Source organism: Typopeltis vanoorti, chromosome 3, assembly GCF_054136105.1.
Source record: "Typopeltis vanoorti isolate ZY-2024b chromosome 3, IOZ_Tvanoo_1.0, whole genome shotgun sequence".
Taxonomy (NCBI): Eukaryota; Metazoa; Arthropoda; class Arachnida; order Uropygi; family Thelyphonidae; genus Typopeltis; species Typopeltis vanoorti.
The window spans coordinates 64,381,607-64,401,343 of NC_143551.1; the positions used below are offsets into that span (position 1 = coordinate 64,381,607).

The window sequence follows — 19,737 nt, forward strand, 5'->3', positions numbered from 1 at the left end:
TGTTCAAAGAATAAATAGGTTGGGAGTGAAATGAATTTGCAAACTTATTAAGCAAGAGATCCACCAGATGATGATGTGGAAAGAATACGTGACAGAATATGAAAGGAAATTGGCCATGCAAGTTAAAGGCAATCCAAAAGAATTTTATCATTATGCCGAAAGCAAAAGAAAGAATGAACGTGAAAGAATTAACTTTATTGAATGCATATGGTACTCTAGTGTGGAAAGCTAATGAGATTGTTCAATTAATGAGTGCTCACTTTGCTAAGATATATCAACCAGGTGTATGTAACATGGTGCACAATGCTACTGCTACATTGGATGAAGAGTTAGAAGTTCATGAAAATGAGGTTGAAGAACTGTTGCATAACCTGGATAAGAATTTGTCAATAGGGACAGATGGAATATCAGCCTGTTTGCTAAAGGAATGTTCAGCTGAATTGGCTAGGCCTTTCACATGTTTGTATAACTTGGGTTTCAGCTCAAGAAAGATACTGCAGGAATGTATGACAGTTCCATCGTACTAAGTTGGTAAGAACCCACATACAGAAATGGGTAGACAAACAAGTTATACTCTGCAAGGAGCAGCATGGATTTACTAAAGAAAGGTCATGTTTTAGTAATTTGCTCATATTTTATAACAATGTTACAACTGAGTTGGATAAACAGAATGGATATGCTATGATAATGTTGGATTTTTCCAAGGCATTTGATACAATACCACATGAAAGGCTGTTGCATAAACTGGAGATTATGGGATTGGAATATAAACTCTTGACTTTGATTAGAGGATGGCTGACAGACAGATATCAAAAAGTGGTATATACAGTGGGTGTGAATCTGCCAGATTTAAGGTGACCAATGCTGTACCTCAGGGTTCAGCCCTTCGCCCATTATTGTTCAATCATTAATAACATCAAGCAGAGTCTAACATCAGATGTGCAATTGTTTACGATGATACAAAGATATGCAAGACAATCAGGGATGCTAGTGATATTCAGCACTAACAAAATGATTTGAACATGCTGGAAATTTGGGCAAATGAAAATGGCTGTCAGTTTAACGTTACTAAGTGTAAAGTTATGCACTTGGCACGATGAGATTTCCACTGGCATATTGAGGAGGCAAGGGATCTTGGCATATTGGCATATTGGTGGATAGGAATTTGAAGTTCAAATGTCTCATAGCAAAAGTCGCAAATACAACTCAGTGGATAATTGTGATGTTGAAACGAACCTTGACATCTAACAATAAGGAAGTCATTTTGCATCTTTATAAGGCTTTGATAAGACCACACCTGGATTATTGTGCACAGATTTGGTCTCAAGATTTCAAGGGGATAAAGAAGAGCTATAAAGATTATATCAGTATTATGGGATTTAGATTATCAGGACAGATTGCGAGAATGTGGGTACTCTGGTTAACAGAAGAAAGAGGGGTGATATGATAGAGGTCTATAAAATTTTGAATGGGTGTTATAGGATATTGTCTGATGAAATTTTTTGTTATATGGAAAGTGGGGAGAGAACATGGTGGCATTCAGGGAAGTTAAGTTTGTTCACAGTCAAGAAAGGGGTAAGAGCTAGGTTTTTCTCTTATAAAGTAGTGAGTGGAATAATTTGCCTTTAGGGGTAGTGAGTGCAACTAGCATGAATGAATTTAAGGGGAGGTATGACAGCTGATTTGGATGATTTATAGCCTCCCTCGAGGAGTCATTGACTCCATGGAGCCCTCAGATAATAATAATAAAACACTAAACTAACTGTATACAAGAATGTGTTCAAACTAGTTTTAACTTGTGGATCTGAGAGCTAGGTTAGAAATAAAACACTTGATCAAAGACTAGAGACTTCAGATGGCAGTAACACATTAAAAATGAGTATATTAGGAAAGAACAACATAGTTAGGATTCAAGAACATGTTAGCAGAGCTAATCTTTGGTTATATGGCCACTTAAAAAGAATGTGAGAGAAAAAATGAGCAGAACAAGTGTTCTTTGCCTGGATTTCAGGAAAAAGATCTATAGGATGCTCAAGATCTAGGTAGAATGATGCAGAAAACAATGACTTAGAAGAGAAATATAAGATCTGATTATACTGAAGTCTTGACAGATAACATATTCATTTGGAGGAAAATTGTTGATAGGAAGTCAGTAATGATGGAAAACATTTTCATTTAGCACTATCATAATATCTTGTTCACCCTCTGAGGATATACGAGGGTGGTCTGAAAAGTTCTCGGCCTCAACCATAAATGGCAACACTATTGGCACGATTTTTTTTCTTTTTCTAACTTGGTGCATCTGTCCTAAGTATCCATGTGAAATTGTGAGTTATTCTATCAAGAAGTTTGTTTTATACAGCTGTCTGAAGCAAAAGTGTTGTCCCTTGAAATGGATAAAATTGAGTATTGTATGGTTATAAAATTCTTTGTAAAAGAAGGTTTAATGGCAAAAGAAATTCATTCGAAGTGCATAACAGTTTATGGGCACTCTTCTCCTTCATTTTTGACAATTAAGAAATGGGATGCTGAGTTTAAACGTGGCCGTACCAGCCTTGAAGATGATCCACATGAAGGAGACATCCAAAAAGTGTAACAACACCAGAAATCATTGATCAAGTGCACGATATGGTATTGGATGACAGGCAAGTCAAAGTGCGTGAAATTGCTGAGACTATAGGCATTTCAAAAGAATGTTTAGGATATATTTTGCACGAAGAATTGCAAATGAAAAAGCTTTGCACAAGATGGGTGCTGCAGTTGCTCACAGCAAATCAAAAACGCACTCACATGAAAATCTCTAAACAGTGCTTGGAGCATTTTAACAAGAATAAAACTGATTTTGTGTGTCAATTTATTACTATGGATGAGACTTGGATTCACCATTACACACCAGAATCCAAATAGCAGTCAAAACAGTGGACAGAAGCCGGTTGTTCAGCACCAAAGAAGACAGTTGGTTCCATCAGGAAAGGTCATGGCATCAGTGTTTTGAGATGCTAAAGGTGTTTTGTTTATTAATTATCTTGAAAAGGGTAAAACAATAACTGGGGGGAATATTATTCCGATCTTTAAACTGACTAGATGAAAAAATTTGTGAGAAAGGACCTGGTTTGCAGAAGAAAAAAATCATCTTTCATCAGGACAATGCACCTGCCCATAAAGGTGATTTGACAATGGGAAAATTAAGGGATCTGCACTATGAATTGTTAGAACATCCAACCTATTCCCCAGATTTGGCTCCCTCTGACTTCTATCTCTTTCCAAAACTAAAACTCTTCCTCACTGGTCAGCTGTTTTTCTTCGAATTAAGAGGTGATTGCAGCTGTAGGGGGGGGGGGGGGTTTGCAGATCCTACTGAGAACCACTACAGGGACGGGATAATAGTGCTGGAATTAATGTATTAGTCTTAAGGGAGATTATGTTGAAAAATAAACGGAAATTATAAATTCGTTTTTTCATTGTTAGGCCGATAACTTTTCAGACCACCTTTGTATGTCAAGACTTTGATAATGTGGATGAATTCTTATTCAAATTTTTCATGGGTAACCAAATCTTGTATTCAAAATAAATATATAACATACTACAAATAATATAACATATTTATATAATATAGAGCAAAAATACTTACAGGTGCAGTCTTAGCTGACAAATCCCTATTAAGTCTATCTGCAAATCCCTGTATCAACGTATTTCCACCAGTTACAATAACACTGCCATATAAACTCTAGAATCAAAAACCAAATTATCTTAATTAAATTTTTCTTAAAGGTGTGAGTCTGTTAATTTTTTATAGGGTTCTATATCTATCTATCTATCTATCTATCTATCTTTATATATATTCCCCCCTCCTACAATTTACAGGTTTTTCCCCAGGTCTATGCATTTGGTGTTTCCTATGCTACATATATGAAAACTAATATTCCTTTTATATATTTATTAACAGAGTGAATGTGTGTGTGTATACGAGATATGACAATTTAATTCCCAGAATGGCCGTGTAGTGTCACCCATGTGGTGATTGGTTGGAGTCATGTGAGTAATTGCCTTTGTACATGTTTTAACTAATGCGTGCATAAACCTCAAGCCGATAGAGCCATTTGCTAATTGGCTATTGCAAAAAACAATAGAATTCTGCATGTAAACTTTGCCGTAAAAATGTGTGATCGAAATTTGGAGCAGTGTGTTAACATCAAAATTTGTGTAAAAAATCGGCAAAACTGCTACTGAAATGTTGAGCTGTTGAAAGTGGCATATAGTGTGGATGCTCTGAAAAAGTCAAGTGTCTTTGAGTGGCATAAAAGATTCAAAGACGGGCGAGAAGATGTGAATGATGACCCAGAAGTGGGCAGCCAAAAACAAAAATGACAGACACAAATGTGAGCAGAGTGTGAGATTTGGTATAATCTGACAGACGATTAAGTGTGCGATTAATGGCAGATGAATTGCCAATGAATTAAGAAGCAGTCAGAGTAATTTTAACTGAAGAATTGGGTATGTGAAAGATTTCTGCAAAGTTCGTGCCTCAGATCTTGATGGACGAACAGAAGCAGCAGTGGCTTCAAGTTGTGACTGATCTTTCTGCAAATAAGCATGTTTCCTAGAGCAATTACAGGTGATGAAACCTGGTGCTCCCAGTACAATCCCAAAACAAAATGCCAGAGCATGCAGTGGAAAACACCAATTTTGCCACATCCAAAAAAAGCACGAATGTCACATTCGCAGTTCAAGACCATGGTGTTGTTTCTTTGATCACAAGGGGATAATCCTGGATTCATTGAACAGGGAAAAAAACCATCAACCACCAATGCTATTTAGAGGTGCTTAAAAGATAACGAGATTCTGTTCAGAGAAAAAGACCTGAATTGTTGCCTGACAAGTGGATCATCCATCATGGCAATGAGCCAAGCCATAGTGTGCTCATCGTGAGATGGTTTCTGGCCAAAAAATTAATTACCGAACTAGATCATCCTGCTTATTCACCTGACTTAGCTGCCTGTGATTTCTGGCTGTTTCCAAAATTAAAGGACTGCGCTAAAAGGACGAAGATTTTCTAACATCACCGATATCCAGCATAATGTGATAAAGGAACTCGAGTATTCTGGAAAAAGTTCCAGGCCTGTTTCCAAAAATTGGAACATTGTCTAAACCAGTGTATAAATGCACAAGGGGACTACTTCAAAGGCGACAGTAGCCTAATGTATAGTTCCAAATGTAGGTTTTTTATGGGCGCATTCTTGGAATTAAATTGTCACACCTCGTATGTGTGTAAACACAACATATAAAATAAATTTGTATTAAAATAGGTCTTCTAGCATTAAGTACAAAATATCTGCAAAAGGAGATTTTTTTTGTGAGAGATTCAGACATAATAGAAAGCTTGGCAAATCTCGCTGTCAAGTCCAAAACACATACTCCTCATCAATCCTTAAATTCACTAAGGGAAACATCAGTAACAAATTTTCTTCCATACACTCACGCAAGAAAATGACAACAGATATCTAGGTATCCAACGTATGCCTTACTTGAAGCATATTCAACTACAACTTAAAAAAAAAAAGATACATATCAAAACATTAAGAGTTTATTTCATAAATCTCAGCTATCCAGTACTAGAATAGAAAATAAATATATGGAATGTTCCAGTGTTTTCACTTGACAACTGTCAGTTCCACAAATAGAGAATAGTTTTTCCTCCAATCTTCACCGGAAAAAACCCAAACATTACAAATGTGAAGATACATTAACTTCTCAACAGGAACTTAAACACACATTAAAAAAAAAAAAAGTATTCATTCCTTATTATTTCCAACTCTTCATTATATTCTTCCATCTGTTTCAATTTTTTATGTCTCCTCTCTCTCTATATAAAATATATCTTCTCTCTCATGTCCATCAGCTATTCATTTTCATATCGTAGTCAAGGATAAGCTGTATTCTCTCAATTGCAAATGTGTGAAATGATGTCACCACAGCCAGGTATCACAAACGACAAAGAGAAGTTTTTTCAGTAATGACAAACTGGATATGTTTGTTTGCAGTGCAAAAAACTTCTACAAGTATTTTAATTCCAACGATGCAGGAAGGTATGTATATCTTGCTGCCAAATGGTAGGCTGTTTCCACCAATGACAGACCCATCTGCCATGGTTAGGGTTAATGACCTTGCTAGTCAACTACCAATAGAAACAACAAACACTGCTGCCAAATTCATCTCACAGTAGCATATTGTTTTAACAAATATAATTTTATCAACATAAATATATTTTATACATCTTTGATTTCATGTTCAATGACCTAAACTAACAATAATATATTTTGCAAACAAAATCATGTCAAGATATTTAATATCTTAACAAGAAACAATTACTAAAAATTAATATTAATATCTCATTATAATCCATGATAATTTCATGGTATAGAAGACATGTAAAATTAATACTACTTATATCATCCATTAAATCCCATTTGTAAGGAGATATTGTCTTCTCTTCACGGTACATATAACAGTCACTAAAGAAGATCTAACTGTGAAGTTAGATCTAGACACAAGTCAAAATACCAACTGTGTATCTATGAATTCATGCAAGTCAAGGATTTACTATAATAAGATTAATTCCAGATACACAATTGGTATTTTGACTTGTGACTAGCAATGCTATCTATCAAGCACTGCTTCCAGCATAATAAATTGATTTTCCTAGTAAGTTGATGCACAGCTGACAGTGTCAGCTGTGCATCAACTGCTATGTGTCTGATAAAAGTAAAAGTAAATATGTGTCTGATAAAAGTAAATATGTCTGATAAAAGTAAAAGTGATGAGAATACATGATTCACAGTGGTAAGAAGAGGTGTATAACTATGGAAACAAGTAGAAATTATTAAATGACAATTATAACTATTATACAAGATAAAGTTCAGATTATGCAACACATGAAAAGTCTAGTATAAATGTAATCCATGATCATCTCCAAGAAGAGAGGCATATTAACAGAGGAAATGGAAAAATTAATGGTGATTTGTATTGAAGACATGCAACAACAACAATGAATAAGCCTTATATTTATACAAGAGAAAGAATTAACCCTTTCTATAAAACTAAACATAAATATGATGAGAAAGTGACTGGTTTGACTGCTAGTGCAGACATGGTAGAAACTACAGATTCCCTAACACAACAGGTTTTTAATGGGGATGAAACTGGCTTATTTTGGGAAAAAATGCTAGCTTGTTCTTCATCATCATCAAATTCCTGCCATGTAACCTCAAGGGTGTACAGGATATGATAGTACTACAAGGAAAATTTACATCATTACTAACTTCCTATCTACAATTTTCCTCCAAATAAGTCTGTTACTTGACAAAACTCCAACATTATCAGATCTTATATTTCTATCGTCTAAGGCACTTTGTACAGTATCAATCCACCTATATCTTGGTCTTCCTCTGGGTCATTTTCATGCCTGTCAGAGAACACTTGTTTTGCTAATCTTTCCTCACCCATTCTATTTCAGTGACCATACTACCTGAGATTAGCTCTGCTAACGCATTCCTGGATGCTGACAATGTCAAGTTCTTTGGTCAAGTGTTTTACTTCTGACCCAACTCTCAGATCCATAAGTTAAAACTGGTTTGAACAATGTCTTGTATATAGCTAATTTAGTGTTCCAACTAATTTCTCTCTCATTCCATATGAATTTATTCAATTGACTTCCTACCATTACCAGCTTTGTTGATTCTGTTGTCTATTTCCATATTTAATTTACAATCTTCACTAAAAATCATGCCTAAGTAGCTGAAATGTTTTACTTGTTCCACAGGTTCTCCGTTCACAACGCAGTTAACATTTTCAGCAATTCTGCCTATTTTCATTGTCTTTGTCTTTTTATTGCTGACCTTCATACCATATCTATTACAACAGTTATTCAATTTAGTCAGGGAATCTTGCAGACTTGTAGCGGATTTATTTAGAAGTATAACATCGTCCGCATAAAGCAAAGAGCTGACATTAACATCTATAATTTTATATCATGTTTAATACCACTCTTCTTCATAATGTGATCCATATAGATAATGAATAACAGAGGGGATAATGTACATCCTTGTCTGATTTACCAGATTTAACATTAAACCATCTTCCTGTACTTCCTTCAATTCTAACTGCTGACTTACAACTCAAATAAAGACTAAATATTGCTTGACATAATGCCCATTGATATGTTACCCCCCCCCCCACACACACCAAACCATCACTGACACGGGGTGATGACCTCGTTGAATCCTGGGTGCTATGCATGTGCTGTGCAACCATCTAGGGGCATATATCCGATCATTTTGGCAATTAACGACTCTTTAATGGTGAAAATCTTCTCATCTGTGAAGATGATATCCATCTCTATGTCAGTTGTTCGTGTAATGCTGGAGAGGTTCCTTTGATTTTATCACCTTCTGCCGCGTGTTATGGTGTGAAGAAGTGTCCAGTAGAACGACAACATGCTCTTGCCCCTAGGTCATCGGTTAGTACAAGTGGCATTGTTCTCTGTGAAATGTTCATCTCTCATGACATCACTTTCTGTGTTCTCACAGGATTATGATGGAGGCATGTCTTCACAGGCCTTATCGTGTCCTAACGCAGCATGGTCAACTTGTTCTTTGAATGTCAGATATGTCATTTGTATTGTTATGATGGTTAATAGTCCAATACACATACAGCCTACTGATCAAGAGTGTTTTAGCATGTTGAAAATAACGGGTAGCTGCATTCCAACCTTGTGAAGTGCTATTACAGCAAAATTGTTCTCATAATCTCTCCACTGCATATTAACCAATACAGCTAGACAACTCTCTCTACTGATAAACATACCAATGTTAGCTGCACACAGTACCACTAATGTGGGGTTCCCATTCGTCCTGTTTTTCCCGGGACAGTCCCGTTTTTTATTAAAAAAATGCCCAGAGTTAATTCCAAAAGTCCTGCTTTAAGTATCCTTCAGTTAAAAATTGATAAACGGATTTCTATTACAATGATAATAATAAATTTTATTTATTTATTATTTATAATAATAATCATTAGTATTATAAATAATATAACTAACTAATAATAACTAATAGTAACTAATGGCGATGTTTTTTTTTTCCCATGCTTCTGTTATAACAGTATCATACTTGATCAATAATTTGCGTGTTATAATTTTTATCGTTTTCTACCCCTATAATGCCAAAACGTAAGTGCAGTATTAATGATAATATTAGAAGAGAATTTCCTTCCATTAAAGGTGTAGATGAAAATGTGGAATGTACTTTATGTAACTGTAAATTTTGCATTTCGCATGGTGGTCGGTCAGAAGTAGTCAACCACGTGAAAACAAAAAAACATAAAGCTGCTGTTCGAAGTAAGGCTTCCAACTGCAGCATAAGTAACTTTTAATTGTGAAAAACAAGAGTGAAAGGGAAAAAGGAGTTATCACTGGCAGCGCAGGAAGCAACCTTCGCATATCACACAGTGGTGCATAACCACAGCTTTAAATCCATGGACTGTACAATAACCATCGTGAAAAAAATTTTCAACAATAAATTCAGGTGTTCGCAAACTAAGTGCAAGGCAATAATAACCAATGTTATTGCGCCATTTGCGACAAAGCAGATTGAGGAAGAACTAAAAGAAATTCGTTTTACATCAGTACTAATCGATTCATTAAGCCACTTTGACATGAAATTAGTGCCTGAGGCCATCATCCAGAAAAAAGTGTGAAGGTGAATGTGTTAAAGTTCATTAATTTAGGTGGTGAAACTTCAGAACTTTTATTTTCTTATGTGTTGGAAGTGTTACAGAAGTTAGATCTCCTGAAAAAGGTTATTGCCATATTAGCAGATAATACAAACTTTGGTGGAAAGAATAATCTGTACTTCAAGAAAACACTGTGAACAATTTAACTGGAATTGGTTGCCCTGAACATGTGATACATAATGCTGTGCAGACTACTTCAGATTGCTTACCTATCGATCTTCAATTAATAATTAACAAGATTTACCAACATTTCCACATATATTGTGTATGAGTTGAGGAACTTAAATCATTTTGTGAATTTACAAACACAGAGTATAAAACTGTTTTGGGTAGCAGCAAGACAAGATGGCTCTCTCTTTTGCCTGCTATCCAGAGGGTTATTGACATGTTCCCTTCATCATCATCATCATCATCAAATTCCTGCCATGTACCCTCAAGGGGTGTACAGGATCCCTTCATTGAAGTCATATTTTCTTTCTATTGACAAATGTCCTATCAGTCTCAAAAATTTCTTTGAAAATCCACTTTCAATTACACTCCTGCATTTCCTTGCCAGCCAGTTAAAAACCTTTTATGATACCATTAAATGTATTAAAAAGAAAGATATAACAGCAATTGAAGTGAAGGATGAAACAAACAAACTGGTGGAAAGGTTAAATTGTAGGAAGGCAGAAAAGTTTCTTACAACTACTGTGAGAAAACAGTTGCAAGAATTAGAAAAAGAAGGACACATAACAGTTGAAAACTATGCAGTAGATTTATACTGCATCTGCATTGAATATATTCAGAAGTGGTGTACACCATTTCTCACACCTCTTCAGTCTATGGAATAATTTGAAGGGAAAGGATCCTGTGACTTGGAAGAACATACACGAAAGCTACATATTCATGCAGACAGTGTCACCAAGTTTTACTGTGAATGAAGAGGACTTATTTGCTTTCACAAAAAATATTGAAGTGTGGAGTGAATAGAAGGATCAAATTTGAAGTGTGGAGTGAATAGAAGGATCAAAGTGTCAGTGATAAATGGTGTGAAATGCTTGCTCATTTTACAAAGCAGGGTATAAATTCTGGGAGTATTAAATGCCTAGTTAGTTGTTTAGCACTGCCAGGAACTAATGCAGCTGTTGAATGTGTTTTTTCATTTAATAAATACGCTCTGGACAGATGAAAAAAACAGACTTAAAATTGAGACAGTAAAAGCTTTAATCATTGTAAAGACATATTTTAAGAATTTCTCGTGCTGAGTTCTATGATCAAATATCAAAAGGAAAAAAAAAATTCTTGAACAGGTCCAGAAATCAGATAAATATTTTTCTAATTAAATATGTTCGTGATTAATAATCCTTTTTAAAAGTGGATTTAATGTCAATGTATGTTTATAGCAGTATTTAATTTAAAGTGCAACATATATAATAGTTTTATTTTTGGTTTTCTTAATTTTTAACAAGTCTTGTTTTTGTTACAAAATGTCCTGGGTTTTTTAAGCAAAAATTTCAGAATGTCCCAGATTTTAATAAAACATTATGGGAACTGTACACTAATAGAACCAGGTTCATGCAATTCTGTGTACAGAAGTTGTAACAGTATTTATGGCAAGACTGTGCACATACATACATTATATATATATATATATATATAGATATAGATATATATTAACAGTGAACAATATAAATTACATACAGGCCTGACATCGATATCACACATTCCAACACTTGTAGTGACAACTTGAGCTGCACCTAACATTGTTGTACCTGGAACACCCTAAAATGAAGCCAAATCAATCAAGCGTATTGCATCTATCATCAATGTATATACTACTACACTTTTTTTAAAACTTAAAATATGAAAAACTTTTCTCCACTTGATTATTTCTTAGATTACATACTCTGCTATCACAAATTAACGAGCCCTGTATTACCATACACTTACCATAGTTAAAAGAAGTTAACAGAAAAAAAAAGTGACAAAAAGCTAATGTTGTTACTGTTACTATAATTGTATAGCATCTATTTAATTCTCAGATTTTTTTTTTATTTTCATGATGATATAAATATATATCTACTAAGTATATATTTATATCATCATCAATTACTGATATATATCCTTTACATATCTGCTTTTATATTATTAATAGCTTCCTATCAACAACTTTCTTCCAAATTAATCTGTTACTTGTCAGCATCAGATGTCAGATCTTAACTATTAATATCAATCCAGCTAGACTTAGTCTTCCTATGAGCCTACTTCTATTCTCTACAAATGTATATCCTACTAACCTTGAGAAGAATTTTACCAATAATTAATTTAATTAAATCTTTTGTAATATCAAAACTGATTTCCTTTTTTTCTCTCTTTGATAACAGAAGTGATAATTTCTTTTGAGATATAGACATAAATCAAAATAATGCATCTATATCATAACTATATTAGAATTACTAGCATATTGTAAATTGTTTAGTTTTAATTCTTCAGCAGAGTAATAATTTTAATGATTATGCTGGCATAAATGACTACAGTAAGTCTTTATTTTTTTGAAAGAAGCATGATGCTGACAATATTAGTGATAATATGTAATATTCCCATTACCAAGCAATAAAAAGTGAAGAATACTGTAATTAACTGACTTATTATGCCTAAAACATGTTTAAAGAAGAAAAAATTCTCATCTGTCTGTCAACTGAATAGAAAGATAGTTTAACTCTCATAATTTGAACTAATTATATCTATTCAGGCTAACTATCAACAAGTGTGAGACCGTTTTCTTATTGGAAGCTAGTGGCATTTCAAAAAAAAAAGTTATGTGGAGTTTCTAGAGCAAGGTACCTCAAAAAAAACTCTTAGCTCGCTTATGATACACCTGTACTACAGATTTACAACCTTTTGTGGAAAGATTAACATAAAAAAAATGATAAAAATTAAAACAAACAAGTAATTTTCCTCTAAACCACAACTGTATGAAAGAAAAAATTATACTCAGTATAATTACTTATATTTATTTAAATGTATTTATTTATTTAAGTTCATTTATAATTTAAAAAAATTATAACAAACCAATATCAAGTTTTTTCATATTAAAAGAATGTCTGAAATTCAGATAAGGCTTTTTTTTTCCTATAAAAATAAATCTGTTAAACTCTCATCAGATTCAGACTTGAATATACTTCATTTTGAGATAGTAACATAAAAGTCAGACTCCAGCATTGTAAACATAGCATCATTTCTAAAAATGAAAATGTCAATTAAATAAATAAGTTATTTAAGTTTTTGTTCTATAAAAGTTCTCTATTCAATCCTCTCCCCCAAACAAATATAATCTTAACACCCTTTTTCAAACAGTTAAGAATTAAAAAAAAAAAGAAAGAAATCCATATTTGATGTCTTCCTTAAGCAAGCATTTTAATTTACCACTTTGTCTTGAATACCAATTCTTCATGCCAAAGTCCAGTACTAAAATAATTTATTAATTTCTCATTTACATACTTTCAACAAAATCTTCTCATTGGAGAGACAGAGTGGTTTTTGTTCAATACAAACTGGTTTCTCTAACAAATAATTCTGCAAATGAAGTTGGTATTAAGTGCTGTAAATAAAAAAATCAGTGTTTCTCAATAAAGTTTGCTAAATTATTATTATTACATGACACCTCCTGGGAGTCCAAGACTCATCGAGGGAGGGCACCTGCTCTACAACTCTGTTTCCACCACTCATCTACCAACTGACCACAACTACACCAATGCCATCTACCGCTGACCACCATCATTAGTATTTCCACAGACAATCACAAACATCCATGCCCATGGCGGGATTCGAACCCACGGTCTTTTGGCTGGAGAGTGGATACGCTAACCATTATCTTTATGAACATATTCCACTCACTTGAATATAAGATATGTTACTATTTATAATTTACTATCTTATTACCAACTAGTCCTTTAATAAATCATATTTATTAAAAGGACTAATTGGTGCCTGTGTAGCCTTGTGGATCAGTTCTAGTCTATGGCCAGAAGAACATTTTTAGGCTTTTCTTTCAGCCAGTTCTTGATGTAGTCTACCACTGAAGAAGGCAGGTAGGAGTTGTTTCATCTGGAAACTTGGATTTTTTTTTTTTTTAACATTGCAACTCAGAAAAATCATCCATAGAATTCACATTATTATATTGAATAAAATTAGTAGAAAAAGAGACACGAGCTTGTGGTAGTTGTCTACTGTACTCTCATCACCCATAAGTTCTACAAGTTGTCAGTGAAATTAATTACCAGCAACATTAATGTTACTGGCAGTTAATTTTAAAGGCTGGAGACTAGTTGTTTACCAATTTACAAAAATTAGGGATTAAGGTTTTTATTCCTCTACTCTGTTTGGAAAACAGAAATGCGCTAGAGCATTTATTGCAATTATTATTTTTGTCACTATTTCACGAACATTATTAAGATATACAAAAAAATGATGCACACAGTACCTTACAGTTCTTCTAACAATCCCATCCAAACATTAATTATTATGTGGTCAACTCTAAAGTAACCTCTAAAAAAAGCTTAAGAATATACTATTACAGAAATATAATATTAGGAATACTTTCACACAACCCTTAAAATTATCTTACCAGAGAGAGTACAGTCTCCGATATTGCATATTTTCTACTAACTGGTAGAACAGCTTCTATTAGAATATAAATCTTATATTCAATTTCTGCAACATGAAAAATCCAGACTTCGAGAGTATGCTATTGTTAGTAATCATAAAATATGCTCGAAGAATAAAGTGATCAACAGGTCTAAGTTTAAATCTGAAAGAACCAGCAGAAGATATAATGAACATTCCTAATTTAAATTTTAATGATTCAATTCTGAAAAGAATTGGGTTTTTATAATTGTAAGGACTCTGTACAAATTAACAGGATTATAGTTAACTCTTCTATGCCATTAAACTATGGGGAAAGTTGATAGCACAAATTGACTAGACAATGATTACCTGTCACACTTGCACATGATATAATATTGCATTGTGTGTGTGTGTGTGTGTGTGTACTTTTGCACATACTCTGAAGACATTAGCAAAGTACTAACAAAATTAATAGGTTTAATAATCAATTAATCAAAAATATGTTTGTTTTTTGGATAATAAATAGCATCCAACATGAAAGTCTAAAGCAATTGATTTTGAAGCTTTGTTGATTATATTTTTATTGACTATATATGGTCTTTTTCTTGACTATTTATGTAATTATGGTTCTTATCAAAAACAATCTTTCTCCATTTCTCTTAAAAAACTTCCTGAATCTGATTTTCTTAATTCCATTATTCATAACAGTTATCAGCTATGTGCTATACTTTAATCTCATCTGCTATGATTTCCTGCTGTTCAGTTGTCAAAAACTTGCTTTTATCAGAAAATATCATGACATCCGGGTATTAATAATTATTCAGGAAAAGACAAAAAAATATGGAAGAGGATCTGCAGTCTCTATTTAACATAATTTTTTTTTGTAAAGGATTATAACCACAAACACTACACAACATAATTTCAGATTATTTTTAAGTCCCAAAAAACCATTACTAAGTCGAATATTTTGAGCATAATGAATCAATTAAATACATTGAACTTTTCACTTCTTATAATGCTTAGTAATGGATATACCGTATGTTACATTTTGAGCATAATGAATCAATTAAATACGTGAAACTTTTCATAATGCTTGGTAACAGATACATTGCATGTTAACCCTAATGTATTATAAAAATTTAATAAATAAGGATTGCCATGAGCATTTTTTAATAGCATAAAGCATTGCATTAAAATTAATACACTGAAGGAATATCTAATTAAAAGTTAAAGATTTACAATAAAAACTGTGTTGACAATAAGTGTATTTTAGTTTTAATTTAAAGGAGCTTATTATTTTTATTTGCATCCAACTCAAAATAATTATCACCTTCCGCTATGAAAGAACATTAAAATAATTAAAATCAGCTTGATATTCAAAAAGGCTTATTCAATTAACAACTGATAAAATTCTTGTGTGTGGCATCTATGAAATTAATTATTTTATCTATGAATTAAACATAGACGGGGCAGCTCGTGCATAGGCATTGTAGAACTGCAGCACCCCCAATTTTTCTCGATATATAAATATATTTATCAATTTATTTATATTTGCTTATAAGATTTAATTTTATCACCAACAATCCTATACAATTCTCTTATTTTTTATAAAAAATAATAAAAATCCATCTTGTAGCACTTAGGAGGGCGAAGGACGCTAGCAGCATATGCACGTCGTAGTGAGATGCGAGCTATTAGCGTAATGTGACACAGTCCGTCATGCAGTTCCATGTTGTTTAGATGCAGTTTGCACCAATAGTAGAGTGTTCATAGTGCTTATTGTGTTTACTCCATCTCTTTAAATATTTGGACATTACAATTAAAGACAACATTTGTTATAGTTTTTATTTTAGAACATTATTGGGGTTATTGACAATTATGACTTCAGAAATGCAACCTCAAGAAATAAATTCTGTGACAGTAGTGACTGTAAGTGAACTACAAAAACTTAAATTTTCACAGTTGACTCTCGCTGAGAAAGTTTCTAATAAAATACGAGGCCGTCCTTTACCCGATATTCAAATAACTCAGCCAGGGATAAGCAATGATAAGAAGTATTAGAAGTTTTAATACAGAGTGGTATAAAAAGAAAAGTTGGCTATGTGGTTGTGAAGTGAAAAACGCACTATTTTGTTTTCCGTGTTTGTTGTTTAGAGGTGATACGAAATGGACAAAAGATGGTTTTGTAAATATAAATAAAATGAAAGAAAAAACAGAAAAACATAAAACGTCAAAAAAAATATTGAAAATGCAGTTTCTTTGTCGCTTTTAAGAATTGTAGATATTAAACAAAAACTTAGTGAGGCCTACAGAATTTCAATTAATGAGCATAACAAAAAAGGTTACTAAAAATCGTGAAATTTTATCCAAGATAATTGACTTTATGTTATTTTTGTGGAAATTTTGAAATTTCTTTACGTGGACATGACAAAAAAGATGATTCGGCAAATCCAAAGGTGCTGCAAAGTTGCAGCACCTCCACGATTTCAAGCCACGAGCCACCACTGAACACAGAAGCCATACACAATTCTCCGGTTAACTTTTACTACAGAAATAACATTATAGTGACTTCACTCACTGTAACCAGTTACAAAATGACTCTCTCAGCTGAAGTTCCATAACAGATATCATTCTAAAGGAAAATTACTATAGCAAACAATCAATATAAAATATTATTCCTTTTGAAGATGAAATGGTGGAAAACCCTGCACAGATAGTATTTCCTGAAAATGAGACAACAAAACCATTCCCTATTCTTATAAGTTTGATATAGTGAGAGATGACTATATTATTTGAGTGAACATGCACAACTTTTATTTATTCTTTAATCCTAGAAATTGCCATGAGGAATACTTTTTTTTTTAGGCTATTCTATGGTTATTGGTTAGACAAACCTTTTTGTTTCATTTTTGCTTTCAATAATCATGCCGGAAATAATAATAATAATAAAGTGCTATCACTGTAATATTTAGTAAAAAAAAATAAAATAAAAACAGTCTGGTTTTGAAGTTCTGACATGCAGATAGCAGAAACAAGTGAAAATAATACTTTGTTTAGAACAGGGGTCTTCAACCTTTCAGACAGTGCAGGCCGTATTAAAAATTTCAATGAAGCCTGCGGGCCACTAAGCTATACTGCGGTATTTAGAACTGTAAGATGCTTTCCAGATTCACATGGAACGCTGTGCATTTGATACTTTACATAAAATCCTATAAAAATAAACAAACTCAGCTTTAAGAGCGTAGGTAGGAGTCGGGTTCATGATAAGTAAATACAATCAATACTTGAAAAAAGATAATTTAATGAAAAAAACATTCATTTTTTACAATGTCAATAGGAACTTGGCAATGTTTTTTCTTGACCAGCTTGTCGATGTTGGAAGTCGCTATGTGCAGAGTATTCTCGAGATGTTGGTCCGTAATCTGAGTTCTTGTCTTGGACTTCACATGCTTCATTCTGGAGAAGAACTGCTCACATAAGTATGTGCTTCCTAACAAAGCGCACCTCTTCAAAGCATGCCGGCGAAGATTAGGCAATGCATCATCAGAAATGTAGTCTTTGTAAAATGTAAGCAAGGGCACATTGAATAATTTTTCTCTGAAAGAAGAGTTGTTTTGGAGTTCAAGCAACTCCATTTGTACTGAGCCTGGTTTTTCGGCAGTATTGAAAATAAATCTAAAGAAGACTGCTGGTTACGGAAATCATTAAATCTCTCTTCGAACTCACTTCGCAACATGGCTAATTTTGTAATGTATTCATCAAGAGACGAACAGTTGGACTCAGTGAGAAGCTGAAAATGAGTTGTCTTTTTTTTTTTTTTTGCACGTTGTGTCTCCCACTTTGATGTGATCAAACAGAGTGTGCACCAGTTGATCTTTGGATTGCATCTGTGTATTTAGGTCATTCATATGCAACAAGATGTCAATCACAAAGGCAAAGTCTGTCATCCACTTCGAAACGTTAAATTCCGCAATCAGATTCCCCTTGGTTTGCATGAACTGCTGTATTTCGCTCCTTAAGTCAAAGACACTTTTAAGAACATTTCATCTGCTCAACCAATGCACATCGGCATGATCCGCTTTGCACTCTTGGGTCAAAAACTCTTGGAATTGACGATGAGTCAATCCTCTTGCCCTAATAATGTTGACGACAGTCACAATAACTTTCATGACATTTTCAAATCCAATAGTGTTCGCGCACAAATTCTCATGATGAATTAAACAGTGATAATGGACAAAATCTTTTCCTTCTAGTTCCGGTTCTTTCCGTAGCAGCGCAACAAACCCTTCGTTCTTTCCTGCCATAGCAGGGGCACCATCAGTTACCACACCCTCGAGGTTGTTTAAGCTGAGGTCGAAACACTGGAGCGTTTTCTTGGCAGTTTCAAGAATATCAGTGCCTTCTGTCGTTCCCTTCATAGGTACAAGTAGCAGTTCTTCTGTCACATTGAATTGTCGATCAATACCATGGACAAAGTTAGCCACTTGTGCTGTATCCTTCACATCTGTGCTCTCATCTAAAGCAAGTGAATATGACGTAAATTCGGACAACCGTTTTTTTTAAAGTTCCTTCAATGTCATTGGCAAGTTCTTCGACACGTCGTGCTACAGTTATTGCAGACAAACTCGGTTTTTTAAACACTTCCTTATTATTTCGGCACAGAATATCCCCAGCAGCAATGAGACACTCTTTCACAAACCTATAAATACAAGAGGATCTTGTATTTATATGAAAATAACGAAGTATCAAGAACCTTCGAGATGTATCTGGAAGGCACTAGACAGCACACTTGAACGAACTACTGCTTCAGCCATCTACCTGTGATGTTAATACTAGTATTTAAGTACCGCTTGGCACTGGCAGATGGCTGAAGAAGCATGTCTATTTAATGTTTATTTTTTATAGGATTTTATGTAAAGTATCAAATGCACAGCGTTCCATGTGAATCTGGAAAGCATCTTATAATTTTAAATACCACAGCATAGATTAGTGGCCCACGGGATTCATTGAAATTATTTTTTATTTAATCGCGTTTTAACGTTAAGCAGTTATTTTTCCAAAATGGCCGGCGGGCCACAGGCCATGCATTGAAGACCCTTGGTTTAGAACATTAGGCAAGCAGGAAATAACTCCATCTTTTAACAAAATCTCTTTGACCTCTCCCTGTGTATGTGTGTGTAAATACATAAACAGGTGATCTCAAAGTTCAGGTCATCTGTAATTACACAAGACTATATACAGATAATCCTGTGTAATTACATTATGGCATTTGTGTAATTACAATGATGACATGTGTGTTAGAGAACAAACTATGAAAAACTTTCTTGAGAGCACAAGAAAGTT

The 19,737-nt window shown here is 33.7% G+C and overlaps 1 protein-coding gene across 1 annotated transcript in view; it reads right to left on the reverse strand.

Annotated features, from left to right (window-relative positions):
• Bap55 (Brahma associated protein 55kD) overlaps positions 1-19,737 on the reverse strand; it is a 146,816-nt gene that overhangs the window by 7,063 nt on the left and 120,016 nt on the right. Inside the window, exons 10-11 of the mRNA XM_090415661.1 lie at positions 11,470-11,550; positions 3,632-3,727 (exon numbers count right to left, since the gene is read on the reverse strand). Of these exons, the coding sequence (XP_090271787.1) occupies positions 3,632-3,727; positions 11,470-11,550 (177 nt within the window). The remainder of the gene's footprint in view (positions 1-3,631; positions 3,728-11,469; positions 11,551-19,737) is intronic.